At 41.3% G+C, this 14,185-nt stretch overlaps 1 protein-coding gene across 1 annotated transcript; it reads right to left on the bottom strand.

The window, feature by feature from the left end:
* Window positions 1-4,177: 4,177 nt before the first annotated feature.
* LOC100846635 lies at window positions 4,178-12,507 on the bottom strand. Its single transcript, XM_010238984.3, has 12 exons — window positions 12,200-12,507; window positions 9,488-9,553; window positions 9,242-9,327; window positions 8,474-8,961; window positions 7,903-8,328; window positions 7,368-7,799; window positions 7,076-7,250; window positions 6,622-6,852; window positions 6,283-6,407; window positions 5,822-6,195; window positions 5,449-5,572; window positions 4,178-5,322 (listed from the first exon to the last, which is right to left on the bottom strand). The coding sequence occupies exons 2-12, from the start codon at window positions 9,533-9,535 to the stop codon at window positions 4,703-4,705; spliced, it is 3,129 nt and encodes a 1,042-aa protein (XP_010237286.1). The 5' UTR covers window positions 9,536-9,553; window positions 12,200-12,507; the 3' UTR covers window positions 4,178-4,702.
* Window positions 12,508-14,185: the final 1,678 nt, after the last annotated feature.

Raw genomic sequence — 14,185 nt, 5'->3', positions numbered from 1 at the left:
GGAGCGTATCGGGATGACGGGCTTCCTCTACGGTTTTTTTTTTTGCTGTGCAGCCGGGCCGGGCTACCGGCTCCACTGTCTTCTCGAGCAAGTATATCTCATGGAAATCAACGTTACGGTCAAAAGCTCTTAATGCAGGTTACCCCAGATTAGAACCCGAGACCCTTACAATTTTGGAAAATATAGATTTGGAACAAGACTTTACGCATCGGGCTTCTTCCGTTTGCATTCCTCCGTCCAACAAAAAAATGTCTCAACTTTGACTAAGATGTCTCAACTTTACTAATTTGAATGAATCTATTCATTAAGCCATGTTTAGGTAAATCCAAATTTTGACAAACTTGAGACATCTTTTGTTGGACAGAGGAGGTACATGATTTTTACACGATTTCAAACCTTGGAAGATGCTAGGTAGAATTAGAGCGTGTGTCGTTCACTTTTTATATTCCTATGATTTAAAATATCTTTTTAACCGAATATGCCCTATCATGAGAAAAGAGAGTACAACGTTACCTTACGATACCACCGTGACACTTCTGGGACTACATGAGCTATATCGGAACCAACCTGAACGCTTCCGATCCACAATTCTACATTCCACAAAAAAGTTCTCGTCCTTCTACAAACCTTCGGACATTAAGCGTGTAACACTTTATTATCAGTCAATAATTAATAATATGGTCTAACCACATATATTAATTCCCACATACACAAAGAGTTTATCGAGCGAACTATTGTCATCGCATACATATTTATTCATTTGCTTCATGATACTTTACAAAACCCGAGGCAAGACTTATCAAATTATCCTCGCTGCCGGTTTCATAATTTTTAGTCGTATCCATATTGCAGTATCTACGTGATCACATCGAAAGTGTCTAGCCAAATGATATTGGATATTTTAATACCGAGCGGGCCCAAAGTGTATCTCTCCATCGCAAGAGGAGAAAATCCTAGCCTTGAACTATCAAGCCATTTCATTCGGAATACCCCAAACTTACTTTATGATGTCCCGGTTACGGTGAGACGGTTGGCGGCCCCAAAGCACCCATCACGTATGTGATGTGGTTACATGACTCGGGGTAGGCCCATGAGGTTACATGACAATGAGGTCTCACGGCTCATTATAAATGTTGCTTCAACTAATCCTTATTGTGAGCATGCTTCTATTCTTGAGGGGATCATTAGGTTGAAGGCCAAATTGAAAATTTGCATCCAAGGTGAGAAAAACCTTAATGACCTTTGAGCAATCAAAAGGATAATTTTGGTAAGGAATGGCTTGGGTATACAAAAGTCAAGAAGAATATCGGCGATTTTAATCCTCGTATGTTTTTTGTCATGCTAATGATGGGCATATTGATACCAAATTTTTTGGTTCTCCTTATGAATTTGTTGCATGGTGTATCTGAGTTCCCAAGTTCTTGTTGCTAACAAAAGAGCACCCATCAACAAATGGATAGCTAAGACCAAGACTTGATCTTGTAGGAATTTGTTTCCGGTGATGGTTCATGAATAATTGATAGCGGTGCTACAAGTCACATGACCGGAAGCAAGGATTTGATTGCTGGTCTTCAACGGAATCATTCAAGCAACAATCAAATCACATTTGGGGGCTCTTCAAAGTAAAAAAGTATTGGGTCTAGGCAAAGTGATAATCTTGCTGCATACTTCCGTGGAGAATGTCATGTTTGCTGAGACCATTTCATTCAATTTACTTTCCGTACGTCAATTATCACTTATGGGATTTGCTACGTTCCGTGATACGGGTGTTGTGACATTTTTATGGAGTAGGACTCTTAAAGTAAGCTATGTTGGGTATGTTGAAAATGGTCCATATGTGGTGGATTTTTCTAAAAGACCCACAAAGACCGAGACATGCCAAATGGCGAAAGTTGATGTGTGATGGCTTTAGCATCGCCGTCTTGCCCACGTCAATATGAGATCTTTGCAAAGTCTTCTAAAGAGAAAACACATCCTTGTACTACCAAATGTTAATTTTGCCAAAAATCGTGTTGTATTGAAGGGTAAATTTTTTTTCTTTTCGAAAAAGGGTAAATTTAATGAAAAAAGGCATCCCTCCAAGAACATTATCACTTCCAAGAGGACCTTGGAGCTCCTTCAGATGGAACTCTTCGGTCCTCCAACAATGATAATATTGGTGGGTAGAAATATTTGTTAGTGATCGTTAATCGATGATTATTCAAGATATACATGGTGAGCGAGACTCAAAAAACTGTCATCGACTTTGCCAACGAAATCCAATGCCAATATGATACGAAGATATTGACTATTAACAATACTGAGTTCAAGACTACACATTAGATGAATTTTTTAGTGATGAGGGTATTAAACGTCAATATTCCACTACATATACCCCTCAACAAAATGGTTTAGCGGAGAGGACGAACCAGACTCTTATGGATGTGCTGAGAACAATGTTGGCGGAGTTTGAAGTCTCCGTACAATTTTTGGACCGAAGCAATCAACATCACATCTCATGCAACCAACTGTCTTTATCTTTGCAAGATTTTGAACAAGACATCCTATGAAATTCTAGAGGGACACAAGCGAGGCAAGTTGATCTTAATGTCATAGATGATGAAATTCCTTCTCAAGCCATCTAAAATGGGCGTATGTCAAATCATACCCACTGAGGATCCGTGGGTGGTTGGAGGAGAAGAACAATGCTCTATTCAAGTGAAGCCCTCATCTGCATAAGGTCCACATGCAAGCCAATAACAAGCTCAAGTCTCTCATAGTGGCGACCACGTTGATCAAGGGCAAGATCACCCTTGTGGAGATCAAGATAATGGTGAGGCTTCACCAATTGATGCCCAAGGTCAACCTCCTTGTGATGATCAAGCTCTCAATGAAGATTGAAACATCTCCAAAAGATCATGATTGTCGTGCTATGAGGATTTCCTCATGTCTTGAACGTCAAGAACACACTTTGGTCCAAGTCCTAGGAAGCGTGAGAAAAAGGGTAACTACTCGTAGACAATTAATAAACTTTTGTTCACACAATGATTTTGTCTCTTGTGTTGAGCCCCAAAAGGTACATGAAGCACCCGAAGATCTAGATTGGCTAGAAGCCATGCTTGAAGAGTTAAACAACTTCGAGCGCAACAAAGCAGACATTAGTAGCAAGACCAAAAGATAGTCAAAATTTCATTGGGACCAAATGGATATTCAAGGAAAAGCAAGATGTTCAAGGGCAAGTCATTTGCAACAAAGGCGAGTTTGGTGGCTCAAGGTTTCTCCCAAGTCGAGGGTATCGATTACGCTGAAACTTTCACTTCTAGCCCGTATTGAATCCATTTGTATCTTGTTTGCATATGCATCTCATCATAACTTTAAGTTGCAACAAGTGGATGTTGAAAGTGCATTTTTTAATGGTGCACTAATTAAGTGAATTGGTGTATGTCAAATAGCCATCGGGATTTGCGGATCCCAAGATCCCCAATCACGTCTATAAACTCGATGAGGCGCTCTATGGACTTAAGCAAGCTCCATGTGCGTGGTATGAACACCTTAGAGAGTTATTAGTTGATCATTGGTTTGAAAATGGGCTAATTGATCCCACCCTTTTTACTAAGAGAGTTGATGGTCATTTGTTGATATGTCAATTATATGTTGATGACATTATATTTGGATATGCTAACAATGTTTTAAATGATCAATTTGCTAAGCTAATGACGATAAATTTGAGATGTCTATGATGGGTGAATTGGAATTCTTCTTTGGATTCGAAATCAAGCAATTAAGAGAAGTGATTTTTGTTAATCAAACTAAACATACCCAAGACATGTTCAGGAGATCGATTCAAGATGAATGAAGTCACAATGGGGCCAAGACGCCCATGCCTACATCAATCCATCATGATCTCAATCCCAATGGTAAAGATGTGGATCAAAAGGTATATCAGTCTACTATTGGATCTTTGATTTACCTATGTGCGCTTAGACCAAATATTATGTTGAGTGTAAGTATATGTGCAAGATATCAATCCACCAAAACAAAACCATTTGTGGCGATCTAAAGAATCTTCGATATTCGTTTCATACCCCAAACTTTAGATTATAGTGTCCCAAGGGTTCGAGTTTCAAACTTATTGGATATTCGGATTCGGATTGGGCGGGAAACAAAATGGATAGAAAGTCCATGTCGGCACCAATTCTACCAAAATCCGCATCTGCATCCGTTATGTGATAGTGTCATCATCGATGTGGTAGTTTTTTTTTGTTATTTAATCACATAATCCCAGAATTTCACTTCCTTCACCTCACCGACCTCCACCCCTCCCCAGCACAGTAAGAATGCAATGTTTGGACGGCTGCCAGCTTAAGACAAAAACTAACATGAGATTTAAAATGCAGAGTCTGAACCTCCACTCAGATCCAGTTCTATGTTCAGGAGTGCAGCTCACTTTTCCATGAACCAAAACAAGCCATGTTCTGCATTCTCAAGTTCTTCACGGTTCGATACTCTAGATGTGGGGCATCAAAATGAAATTTCAAAGATCCGCCTGTTTGAAAATTGGCAAGACAGTTGTGTTCGGCAACTTCTTGTGAACTTGGTAGATGCTACCACCAGACATCAGGATTGCAAGTGCAACCAGCCATCATCATATCACTCCCAAATCGAAGATGATTTGACAGTACTGCTCCTCTCAGGCAACTGTCTCTGCGACTCTGATTGCACTTTACGCTTGTTCCTTCGATTCTGGGAACGCAAGTGAGAGTGAAAGGGCCGCTGATGCATCAGTAGGCGATGTGTCCCCCATATTCTGCTTCTCTTCAACCATGGGAGAGAGGAACGGAAACATGGGGTTTACAGGAGATGTGTTGTCCCCCAGTTCTAGCTTAAGATCTCGCGCATCGTGTTTGGGCAAATCCTCACCATCCGAAGACATAATAGTTCCAATGTTTCCAGGCACTGGATCATCCACCACATTTAGATCTAGCGGAAATATGCACTTTCCATTACTCCTGCAGGTTCCTGCCATTGCCTTATTGTCGATGCAATCATCCACAGATGAAGTTGTCAAAGGATGTATTTTGGATGATAACCTTCCATCTCCGATATTCTCACTTACACTAGAGTCCGCAGTGGATGATACATTATCCAATTTAATTTTCTTATGCTCGAGTGATTCGTTGACTCCATTGGTCCAGTCAGCCATTTCAACATTTCTTTTCTGTGCACTACCTGATGCATGCATAACAGGGACCACTGGGCCAGAGTTCGCTTCAATAGTATTTTCATGGTCTACATAGGTCAGGGTGTCTGCCTTGTGAAGGTTGACATCGGCGTTGCCATTACCTGGTTCGTTAACAAAATAAATTAGAATACCTAGTTCGTTAAAAAGGTAAATTAGAGTAAAAGCTTAAAAAAAGTCAAGTTCGTAAATAATAGATCACAACTGAGATGGGGAAATAATGTATTTACCTTCTTCATGGACGAAGGGGATAGAGCAAGTTACAGGCACTTTATTCACATCAAAAAATTCTCCACCAGCATAACCACCAGAAGACCCTATAATTTTGTTTTGAGACTCTTGATATGCAAGTTTCTGCACATATATAGATAATTGGTATATTCAGATGCTGAGAAGAGCAACCATCTGGACCATTATGCATATACTTAGATGTTGAGTAAGAGCAACAACATGGGCAGACACATATCGATAGTTTTGCCAAATTGAATCGAATGCATCAAGGAGAACACCCAGAGAATCGAGAAATGATAACAATGCAAATAATAGAAAGACAACATATATTAGTGGGATAAAACAGTCAAAAAGCAAGCTATAAGCACTCGCCTGGTGTTTTCTTGCCGGAGCACCTGAACAATCAAGTGTACTCCTGTTATTTGTTAAATCTCTTCCATCCACAGGCTGACACAAAGAGTTACGTCCGTTTGAACACACCTGATAATTAGCTTCTGAAGGGTGGAGACATTGATGGTCTGCACAAGTAGCTGGCTTAACCAAATTGCAGTCTGGTTCAGCACCATTATTTTGGTCTCCAGATGATGAACAGCTAGATGTCAAAGAAGAGGGGTGCAGATCCACGGCCAGCGGATTATCATTCATATTATGCCGACCTGTACTTATCGGTACATCAGATCGAATGTTCCAGTGATCTTTTCTTTTAACTCTAAACACACCCCATAGAAAATACAACATGTTCCATCCTGAAGCAGAGTAAAGAAGAATAAGATCCACGCACAAAAAGTTATGATAGATAAAAATATCACTTGAATTGGTGGAAGATTTGTTACTTTGGGAGTTCTTTGTCAGGATGTTGGAAGGGAATATAAGCAATTCAGCTGTTTCAATATTTCCTCTGAGTGCCAAATCCTTGTCAAGCATATTTTGAACCAACTTACTGTAATGATTTTGATAGCTGCAGAAAATAAATAACAATTTCAGTTACTCCCTCCGTCCCATATTAAGTGACTCAAATTTGTCCAAATTGGGATGTATCTATGTCTAAAAAGTGCCTAGATACATGTAATAGAAAGTCACTTAATATGGGACGGAGGGAGTAGATGTTTAAATTTCAATGCTATGTGGGTAACTACAGCAAATATGAGCAAGAAAAATTGCAAAGAACATACCTCTGAGTATCTCTAGCGAAGAAGAAAACACCAATATTGTCATATGTCGGTCCATTTTCCTGGAACTGTGTGGGCCATGAACATTGACGAGGAAGTTCCTCAAGCTGGACTTTGGAAGGAAATTTCTTTGCTACTTCTAGCACTTTTGGTGAAGCAGAACATGATAAGTGAGCTTGAAAACCATCACATAGCTCAGGTGATCTTCCTGTCCTCCACAGCTCAAAGTCACCCCTGTTCATATTAGAGGTTTAAATGTATATAAGGGAAACAACTCTATAAAACAAACAAGCGATTTCAACAAAGATGGTAATGAGATGAGAAAGTACGAATATGCATGACAGCCTGACAAAACCATGCACGATTCGTAGTTCATGATAACAGCATGTATGATAACATTTAATCTAAAATAAGAAAATAATTAGGCACATGCTCGAGGAAAGGAAGATATTCGTACTGCCAAATGTAATCCAACTCTGGAACAGTTGAAACTATTGTTGTATCAACAGGAGAAAAGCCTTGAATTGATTTGTCCACCGAATCACTTGACATAGTAGAACTGCTGTGAACAGATCTTCCTGTCATGGCCGGTACAGCTTGACTGAATTTCAGGTTGCTATTATCTGTGGAAGCTGCGGTGATAGGAGTAGACAAACTGTTTCTCAGATCTTGCTCATTAGTTTGCAAATATAAAATGGAGGGCTTCTGCACATGACTAAAGGAGGTAGATAAAATATCTTTAGGCTTACATAATGGATCATGATAAGCATCACATTTCAGGATGTGCTCCGATTGATCTGCTAATCTTGAGGTAGCTTTCTCAGTAGCTACCAAATCATTTCCAGCTTCAGATGTTTTATTCCTTTTGACAGAGGAATCCTTCATGTTGCACTCACTTGAAGGTTTTATTCCAGACAAACTAAGTTTGTCAACAGCACAAAATTGTGTAGAATGGCCCAGTTCATTGCACCGTTGACAACGAATTGTGCGACTGCTGCTAGAAGCACCTGGTCTCAAACCAGATGGGTTCTTTATTTTATCATTTCGATGGGAAGCACCTGAGTTCCGGCTTACATCCCTCCGTGCACCAGAACTAAGAATACCAGAGCTCCTGTCAGCACTCGTTGATGTTATACTGGCATGTGCATTTGTTAAAAGTGACTTATTAAGTTCACTGTTCTCTGCAAAACCAAAGTAGAGTTATATTCTGCAGTTCATTCCCTTAATAAATACATGACTTACCATGGAATAAAATTATGATGCAACTGGAAAAGAATACATTACCATGCGAGTTTCTAGCACCCTGTTCACGGCCTAAATCACTAGAGTCGGCCATGTTATTTCCTGTAGTAAGACACTGAGCTGCAGATTCTGTTTTTGATTGAACTGGAACCACTGATCCAGTAATGGAGGGGCATCCTAATATAGAAGTGCCACTATCGTTATTTACATTTCGGCTCACTGGTGAATTCATCAATATTGGCACCTCTGCAGGTGGTAAGATGGACGACTCTGCCTTATTTGCTGGCTCACGAGGCTTGGGCTTTTTGAATGATGCTGACTTAGTAGAGAAGCTCGTTGGCCCCTCTTTTTTCATATTACAGGACAAAAGATCCTTCAAAGTTTTGGGTTTCTGAGGAATTTCATTCATTAGTTGTTTCACCTTGGGCACCTTGGAGTTGTTGAAAGAACTGGACTTGGAGAGTTGACCTGCATCAAACCTTGATAAGTAAAGTTCCTACAGATTGCAGGTTTGTAGGGCAAACCCTTGCAAAAGTAGTGCTAGTAACTAAATTGAACATTATAGATTGTAGGTAAAGCCTCTCAATTTAAACTAACAATATAAAAAGTTTACCGATAAGTGGTGGTGCTTGATTCTTGGCAGCACTGGATGCCAGTAAGGTTGGTATTTGAGGAGTGGGTTGCTTTCCTTTGCCCCCATCAAACCTGGATGAGCTCGCGCGTGACAGAGGCATTCTTTTACTGGAGTCAGGCACTATCGATAAACCACCAGGTTCAGAAACATTTTGTATAGCCACGGAAGTAACTCCTGCTTCTTCTTCCTTCCTCTTAGCAACCATACAAACGTCTTTATTTGCTTTGTTCCGCTCATTCTTGCCAGCATTGTCAACGGTCATTTCATTCTCAGAAGGACTTCTGCTCTGGCCAGCATTGGCCGGTTCACTGATTTTCCCTTCAATGGACTCTTCCTTTGAAGTGCCAACCTTCACTTGAGTTTTTTCTGATGTCTTCTTATTCTTTTCAAATTCTACTTCAGTTTGGCAGTCTTCGCAAAACCACTCCCCCTCTGGAACCTCTTCCATCATCACCCGCATACAGTAGCTGAAGTGAAGGAAAAAAAAGAACCTTAAGCAGAATAACATCATCATCTTGTCAAACATATTATGGAAAAAATACTGAATAAATCAGTTTTTATTTTGTCAGGTACATTGACAAGCTAATTACTCGTGTAGGATTCGCAGTACAAGCAGTAGCAGTTGTTAGGGTTGCAGTTGACAATTTTACAGGCCATGACATTAAAGTATAACTCAACCATCACTGTATGCCGTCCAGAAACCAAATATGTGTGGTTTCAAAAAAATATGGAACAAATAAATCTTACATATGCTCAGCACCATCATTACATCTATTGCAAACGGCGAGCTTCTCCTCTTCACCAACATCCCCACATATGTCACAAACTTTTACCTATTTTCATTTAAATAGATTTAAAAAATCAGGTAACTAAAAACTAGGAGCAAAATTTAATCAAAGACAGGAGCAAAAACCCTTGGTGCATCTTACATGCAAGATTCTGAGGTAGAGCAAGCGATAAGGAATACAATAGAAATAAAACTTTTCAACTTACATCCTCAACTTCTTCGGCACTCTCATCGTCAGATGACATGGTATTCATTTGTAAATTAGAAACCCGCTGCACAATGAAACCATGTTAACAAATTTAGTTTCCCCAAAACTTATGGTATACAACTACAATTCCATAAAAGAAAAGAGTTTCTTGTGTAATGATTTTGTAACCATCAATAAAATATTATACAAGAAAATTATGGCCAAAGTTCATAACCAGAGAGTCAAACACGCGCTGCATTTTGCAACAGAAGGAGTGTGTATCATGTTTGGATTGACATGCCGATATACCAACGATTCAATGTATGAGATGATCGCCGTAACACACCAAATGCACAGAAAAGGAAAGTAAAATATTGGACATACTTTGCATTGATAAAATATGTGCATGCAGATGACACAAACAAGCTGGAACAAACGAAATTTAAGAACTCGAATCCTCACATCATCCATGATTCCTTGAGAATTTCTACCCTCAGCAGTAGTCTTATCCACAGCAACTGCTTGCACATTAGAAGCATTTTTCAATGAATTTGAGTTTTCACATGCTTCACTTGCTGAGACACTCTGGCCTCTGGGATCATTACCAACACCATCATGTTTCAAATGAAATGCACCTTGCTTGCTTTTCCTAGTATCACTTTTCTTTCCTATCCAGAGAAAGTCCTCATTACCAGCAAAGGTTTCAACAACCATCTGTGCAAAATGAGGGCAAGCTTTCTCAAACCACTGTTTGGAGTTTGTGTGTGATTTTTTTATTCTGTCTTTCTATTTAAAGGAGTGGATGCAACATCAGATGAATTACATGAGTTACCAGCTTTTGGTAAGTTCAGGCCACCAGTTTTCCATCAACACATTCATTTTAATGTCCGTAATAGGCTGCCTTTTACAAGAATGACTTTCTTCAACAGCATGGTTATAGTTATTGATACCATTGTCAGTGCATACGACCTTATCATGCAAGCATCTAGAAGATGGAAGTTCTATTCTCTCTTTCCTTCCTTACAGACACATTGAAGGTGCCTTAAGCTCAGAAATACATGAAATATTGTTATCGCAGTGTTCCAAGCTGTGCCTCTTTCAATTTAATGACTTTGAACTAAAAGAGCCGCTTTTCTCACCTAATGAACGAGTGTCGGCCTGCTTTACTTCTGACTTCAGAAGAAATGAAGAACAGTTAAGATGCACAAAAGACAAGCAGGAGCTCAGCATGCATTACATGACCCTGGTTCAGGTTTACAGATAAGGTTACGCTTCTTCAGAAGATCAGGTGGTGCTAAAGGATGCTGCGAAAATCTAGAGAGGTGAATGGACAGGGAAAGCTGATGTGTCAATCCTAGCGTTTAATTTCCAAATGCTAGAATGTGGATGCTCTTAGTTTGCACTTCTTCCATGAACTAACTTAGCTTCTGAACAAAACGCCGTGCTATGGAACCATTTATTTTTTACTTAAAGAGCAAGGAATTGTTGCTGACAAAACAAGTGCTCCCAAAACTACATGTCCTGGAAAAGTTACAATTATATGCTCAGTAAGCTAACATAGATAGGAGGATGCGCCTCAGGTCCTATCCTGCAACAACAACCAACACAAATGGATGTACGGAAACAGAATCCTCAACTGGAGTAAGCATTTCAAAAAACTAACGGACGCACTTGCAACAACTGGATGGGCAGCGGTTTTGGCCCAAAATTGTTTGATTACAATTTGCATGCTCACAGCAAAAGACGCAAAAACTTAGATCAAAGTGAAATCAACCAGCCCAAGCATGTCAGAGCGTCCTTACCATGGGCAGAGGACGGAAGAAAATTAAGGTCAGCAGAACTCTAAAGCATAAAAATTGATGCAAAATACCAAAGTAGCCCATACACATTCATATTTGAGTGAAATGCATCCGTGCCTTTGAACTTGTAGGCGCTGTCCGATTTGGTCCTCCCTACTCGCAATCCACCCTTCTGGCTCCCTGAACTTGCATTATACGCCCACATACGATCCTCATACGGTATGGTCTCTCGTATTCTGATAGCCTGGGCCGGGCCCACTCATCAGAACCCAGGGATCACTTGACGGACCGTTTTTTCTTTTTTGCAAAACCCACCTCCTCTCCGTCTCCATTTCGTCCCGTGCCCCCCTAGTTCCAAGTCGTAAATTCTGCACCCCCTCCACCAGAATCCCTAATCCATGACTAATCGAAACTTGATAGCTCATTTGGTTGAAGAGATTTGAGAGTTGAAAGGGCGTGTGCTATTAAATCATTTGTTTGGTTAGAGGGGGTGAGAGTTTAAGGGAGAGTGGGCATGTGAGTTAAGAGACGAACTCAGCAACTCTCGCCATTTTAGTACCAGCGGGAGGGGTGGGAATTCGGTGGGAATTTTTTGATAGATATGATCTCAACCATTCATAACTTATGTTATCCTTCCTAAGCTAATTCCCTGTCAACTTCCAACTTTACTCGTTAATTCCTATGTGTATTTCACTTCACATCAAATACCAAACAAAGGATTGAGACTATGAATCAATTTCCCAAGTCTAATCTCCTACAGACTCCCTCCTATAAAATCCCATTCATCTTCCCTAATATTTCCAAACATGTGAGAGTAATTAAACAGTTTAATTAGAACCATAGTACTCTATACTACCAGCGCTCTAATCACAGAGCACGTGTGATCAATTGACCAGCAACCAATCGCCGGAGATTAATCTAGCAGCAATCACCTTGGGCAGGTGCGGAGTGACACGGGGGCCGCCGGGAAAGGAGGCGACGAGATTCTGCGGCGACCGTACGAGGTCTGCGACGAGCTGCTCTCTGTCACTTCCACAGTCGGCGGGGAGCTGCTGTGGTGCCGGAGGAGGTCGGCGCGGCGAAGGGAGGGGACGTTGCCGGCGCTAGGGGCGCAGGCGGGATGTCGAAGAACGTCGGGGGCGGGGGACGGCGCAGGGGTAAGGGCGCAGGAGCCGGCAGGGAGAGGGGCGGCGCTGGGAAGGGCTCCGGCGGCGGCCGGGATGGATCGGGACGAGGAGGTGACCGGGCGACGTCAAGATTTGAGGACCGTGTAACGCAACGAAGCATTCCCAACGGCCAGGCCCACGCAATGATTGACAGGCCCAAGAAACAAACCGCCAGCCCAACTCCCCAAATCAAGTTACAAGCCTTGTACAATCTATTTATTTTTTTCCGCGGTTGGAGAAGATTTTTTGAAAGACTTGAATGTAATTTCTAGTTATAATACTAATTGTTCTAAAAAAAAGTTATAATACTAATTACTTTGTACGTTTTTTTTGGAGTTTTTATCTAAATCATTGTAGCAGCAATGGATGTCGAATTTGAATAAAATTACAGGTATTCTAAAAAAAGGCAGGGCACGGCCCCCTCCACGTTCCTCACCAACAAGATCAATCAGTACAACCAGTCCGGATTGAGGGCTTCAGGTGGGGTATACCAGGTGCCTGAAAACAACAGGAGAGGGGAGGAGTCCGAGGTAACGGGTGAGTCGTGCTCCTCAGGCGGCGGCGTCAAGGGTCCTGCAGTTGACGAAATCGGGATGGGATGAACTTAACCAGACCTGATTTCGTCCAGCCTCTCCTCCGGGGGCTGATGCGGGAGAAATTCAAACAAGACCGGTTGAGGTTATGGGCACGTTCGCTAGAGGCCGTGTTCTTTTTTTTGCAACATATAAAAGGTGTTGTCCTAATGTAGCCTGAAAATTTGAATAAGGTAAAAAAGAAGATGGCTGAATTCATACATCTTGAACGATATTTTTCATATTTGTTCTACATTTTAATATGGATACGAAGTTGGTGTTGGAGCTACCCAATTTTTTCTTAGGAAAAGCATGTTCATTAACTTGCAAACTCGGCAAGGGTTGCTAAACGGATTGGCAAGGGTTGCCAGACGGATTACATCACTAGGGTACAAGTCAGTAGTCATGCCATAGAGCATGTTCGACGTGATCCCGACCGGAGCCAAACGCCGCTAGCACATGGGCTAGTTTATTACACATGCGCTTGGAAATGAGACTTTGAACTCTACAGAACTCACAAAATGGAGGCATTTCACCACCCTAAACATAGCACCCAAAGATGAGGCATCTAAGGTTGATGACATCACTGCACGCTGGAAGGTTTGGCGATCTGTCTCTAGGATTATCCTTCCCATTCCCAGCGGTTCCGCATAGAGAATGACATGAATAAGAGCTTCAGCTTCTCTCTGCGGGGCCTGTGAAGCAAGGCGATCCGAAGACACAATGCCGCCATCTGAATCTCTAGCAAGGCAACACCAGCCGCCACGTGTAGTGGTCCCATCAAAGGCACTATCGACATTAATCTTGATGAAATCATCTGGTCTCCGTTTCCATGTCTCAACCAGGTTGGGATAAGGATTCTTCTGTTTGACAAAAAAACATCTGCCACTCAAAAGCAAAGTGTTTTCCTAAGAACTGAAACTCATTGACAGAAAACATAAAGTATCTTCGTTCACCAGCACCACAACACAGCAACAGCCAGGATTGCATCCTCTTGCTTCATCTCTTGTTGAACACAGCTCCATAGCTGACGGACAAGCGGCAAGGAGCAACCGAATATCCTCTAACTCCAAATCTCTACAACACTCTTACTTTTCGACAAGTGAGGAAAAGGTCATGCACATCCTCAAATAACCCTAACAAACCACAGTTCTAGTGTCCAGTTCAATGCCCACTCACT

The sequence above is a fragment of the Brachypodium distachyon genome, chromosome 4 (genome assembly GCF_000005505.3).
Source record: "Brachypodium distachyon strain Bd21 chromosome 4, Brachypodium_distachyon_v3.0, whole genome shotgun sequence".
NCBI lineage: Eukaryota > Viridiplantae > Streptophyta > Magnoliopsida > Poales > Poaceae > Brachypodium > Brachypodium distachyon.
This window is presented reverse-complemented; position numbering and strand designations above follow the sequence as displayed.

Bases quoted from the DNA above. Each gene is read 5' to 3' on its own strand.
- LOC100846635 (XM_010238984.3), bottom strand. From the start codon at position 9,535: ATGAATACCATGTCATCTGACGATGAGAGTGCCGAAGAAGTTGAGGAT. The intron at 6,853-7,075 runs GTACGAATATCT...TAATATGAACAG, and splicing joins GAGTTGGATTACATTTGGCA to GGGTGACTTTGAGCTGTGGA. The intron at 5,573-5,821 runs GCGAGTGCTTAT...ATATATGTGCAG, and splicing joins CTCCGGCAAGAAAACACCAG to AAACTTGCATATCAAGAGTC.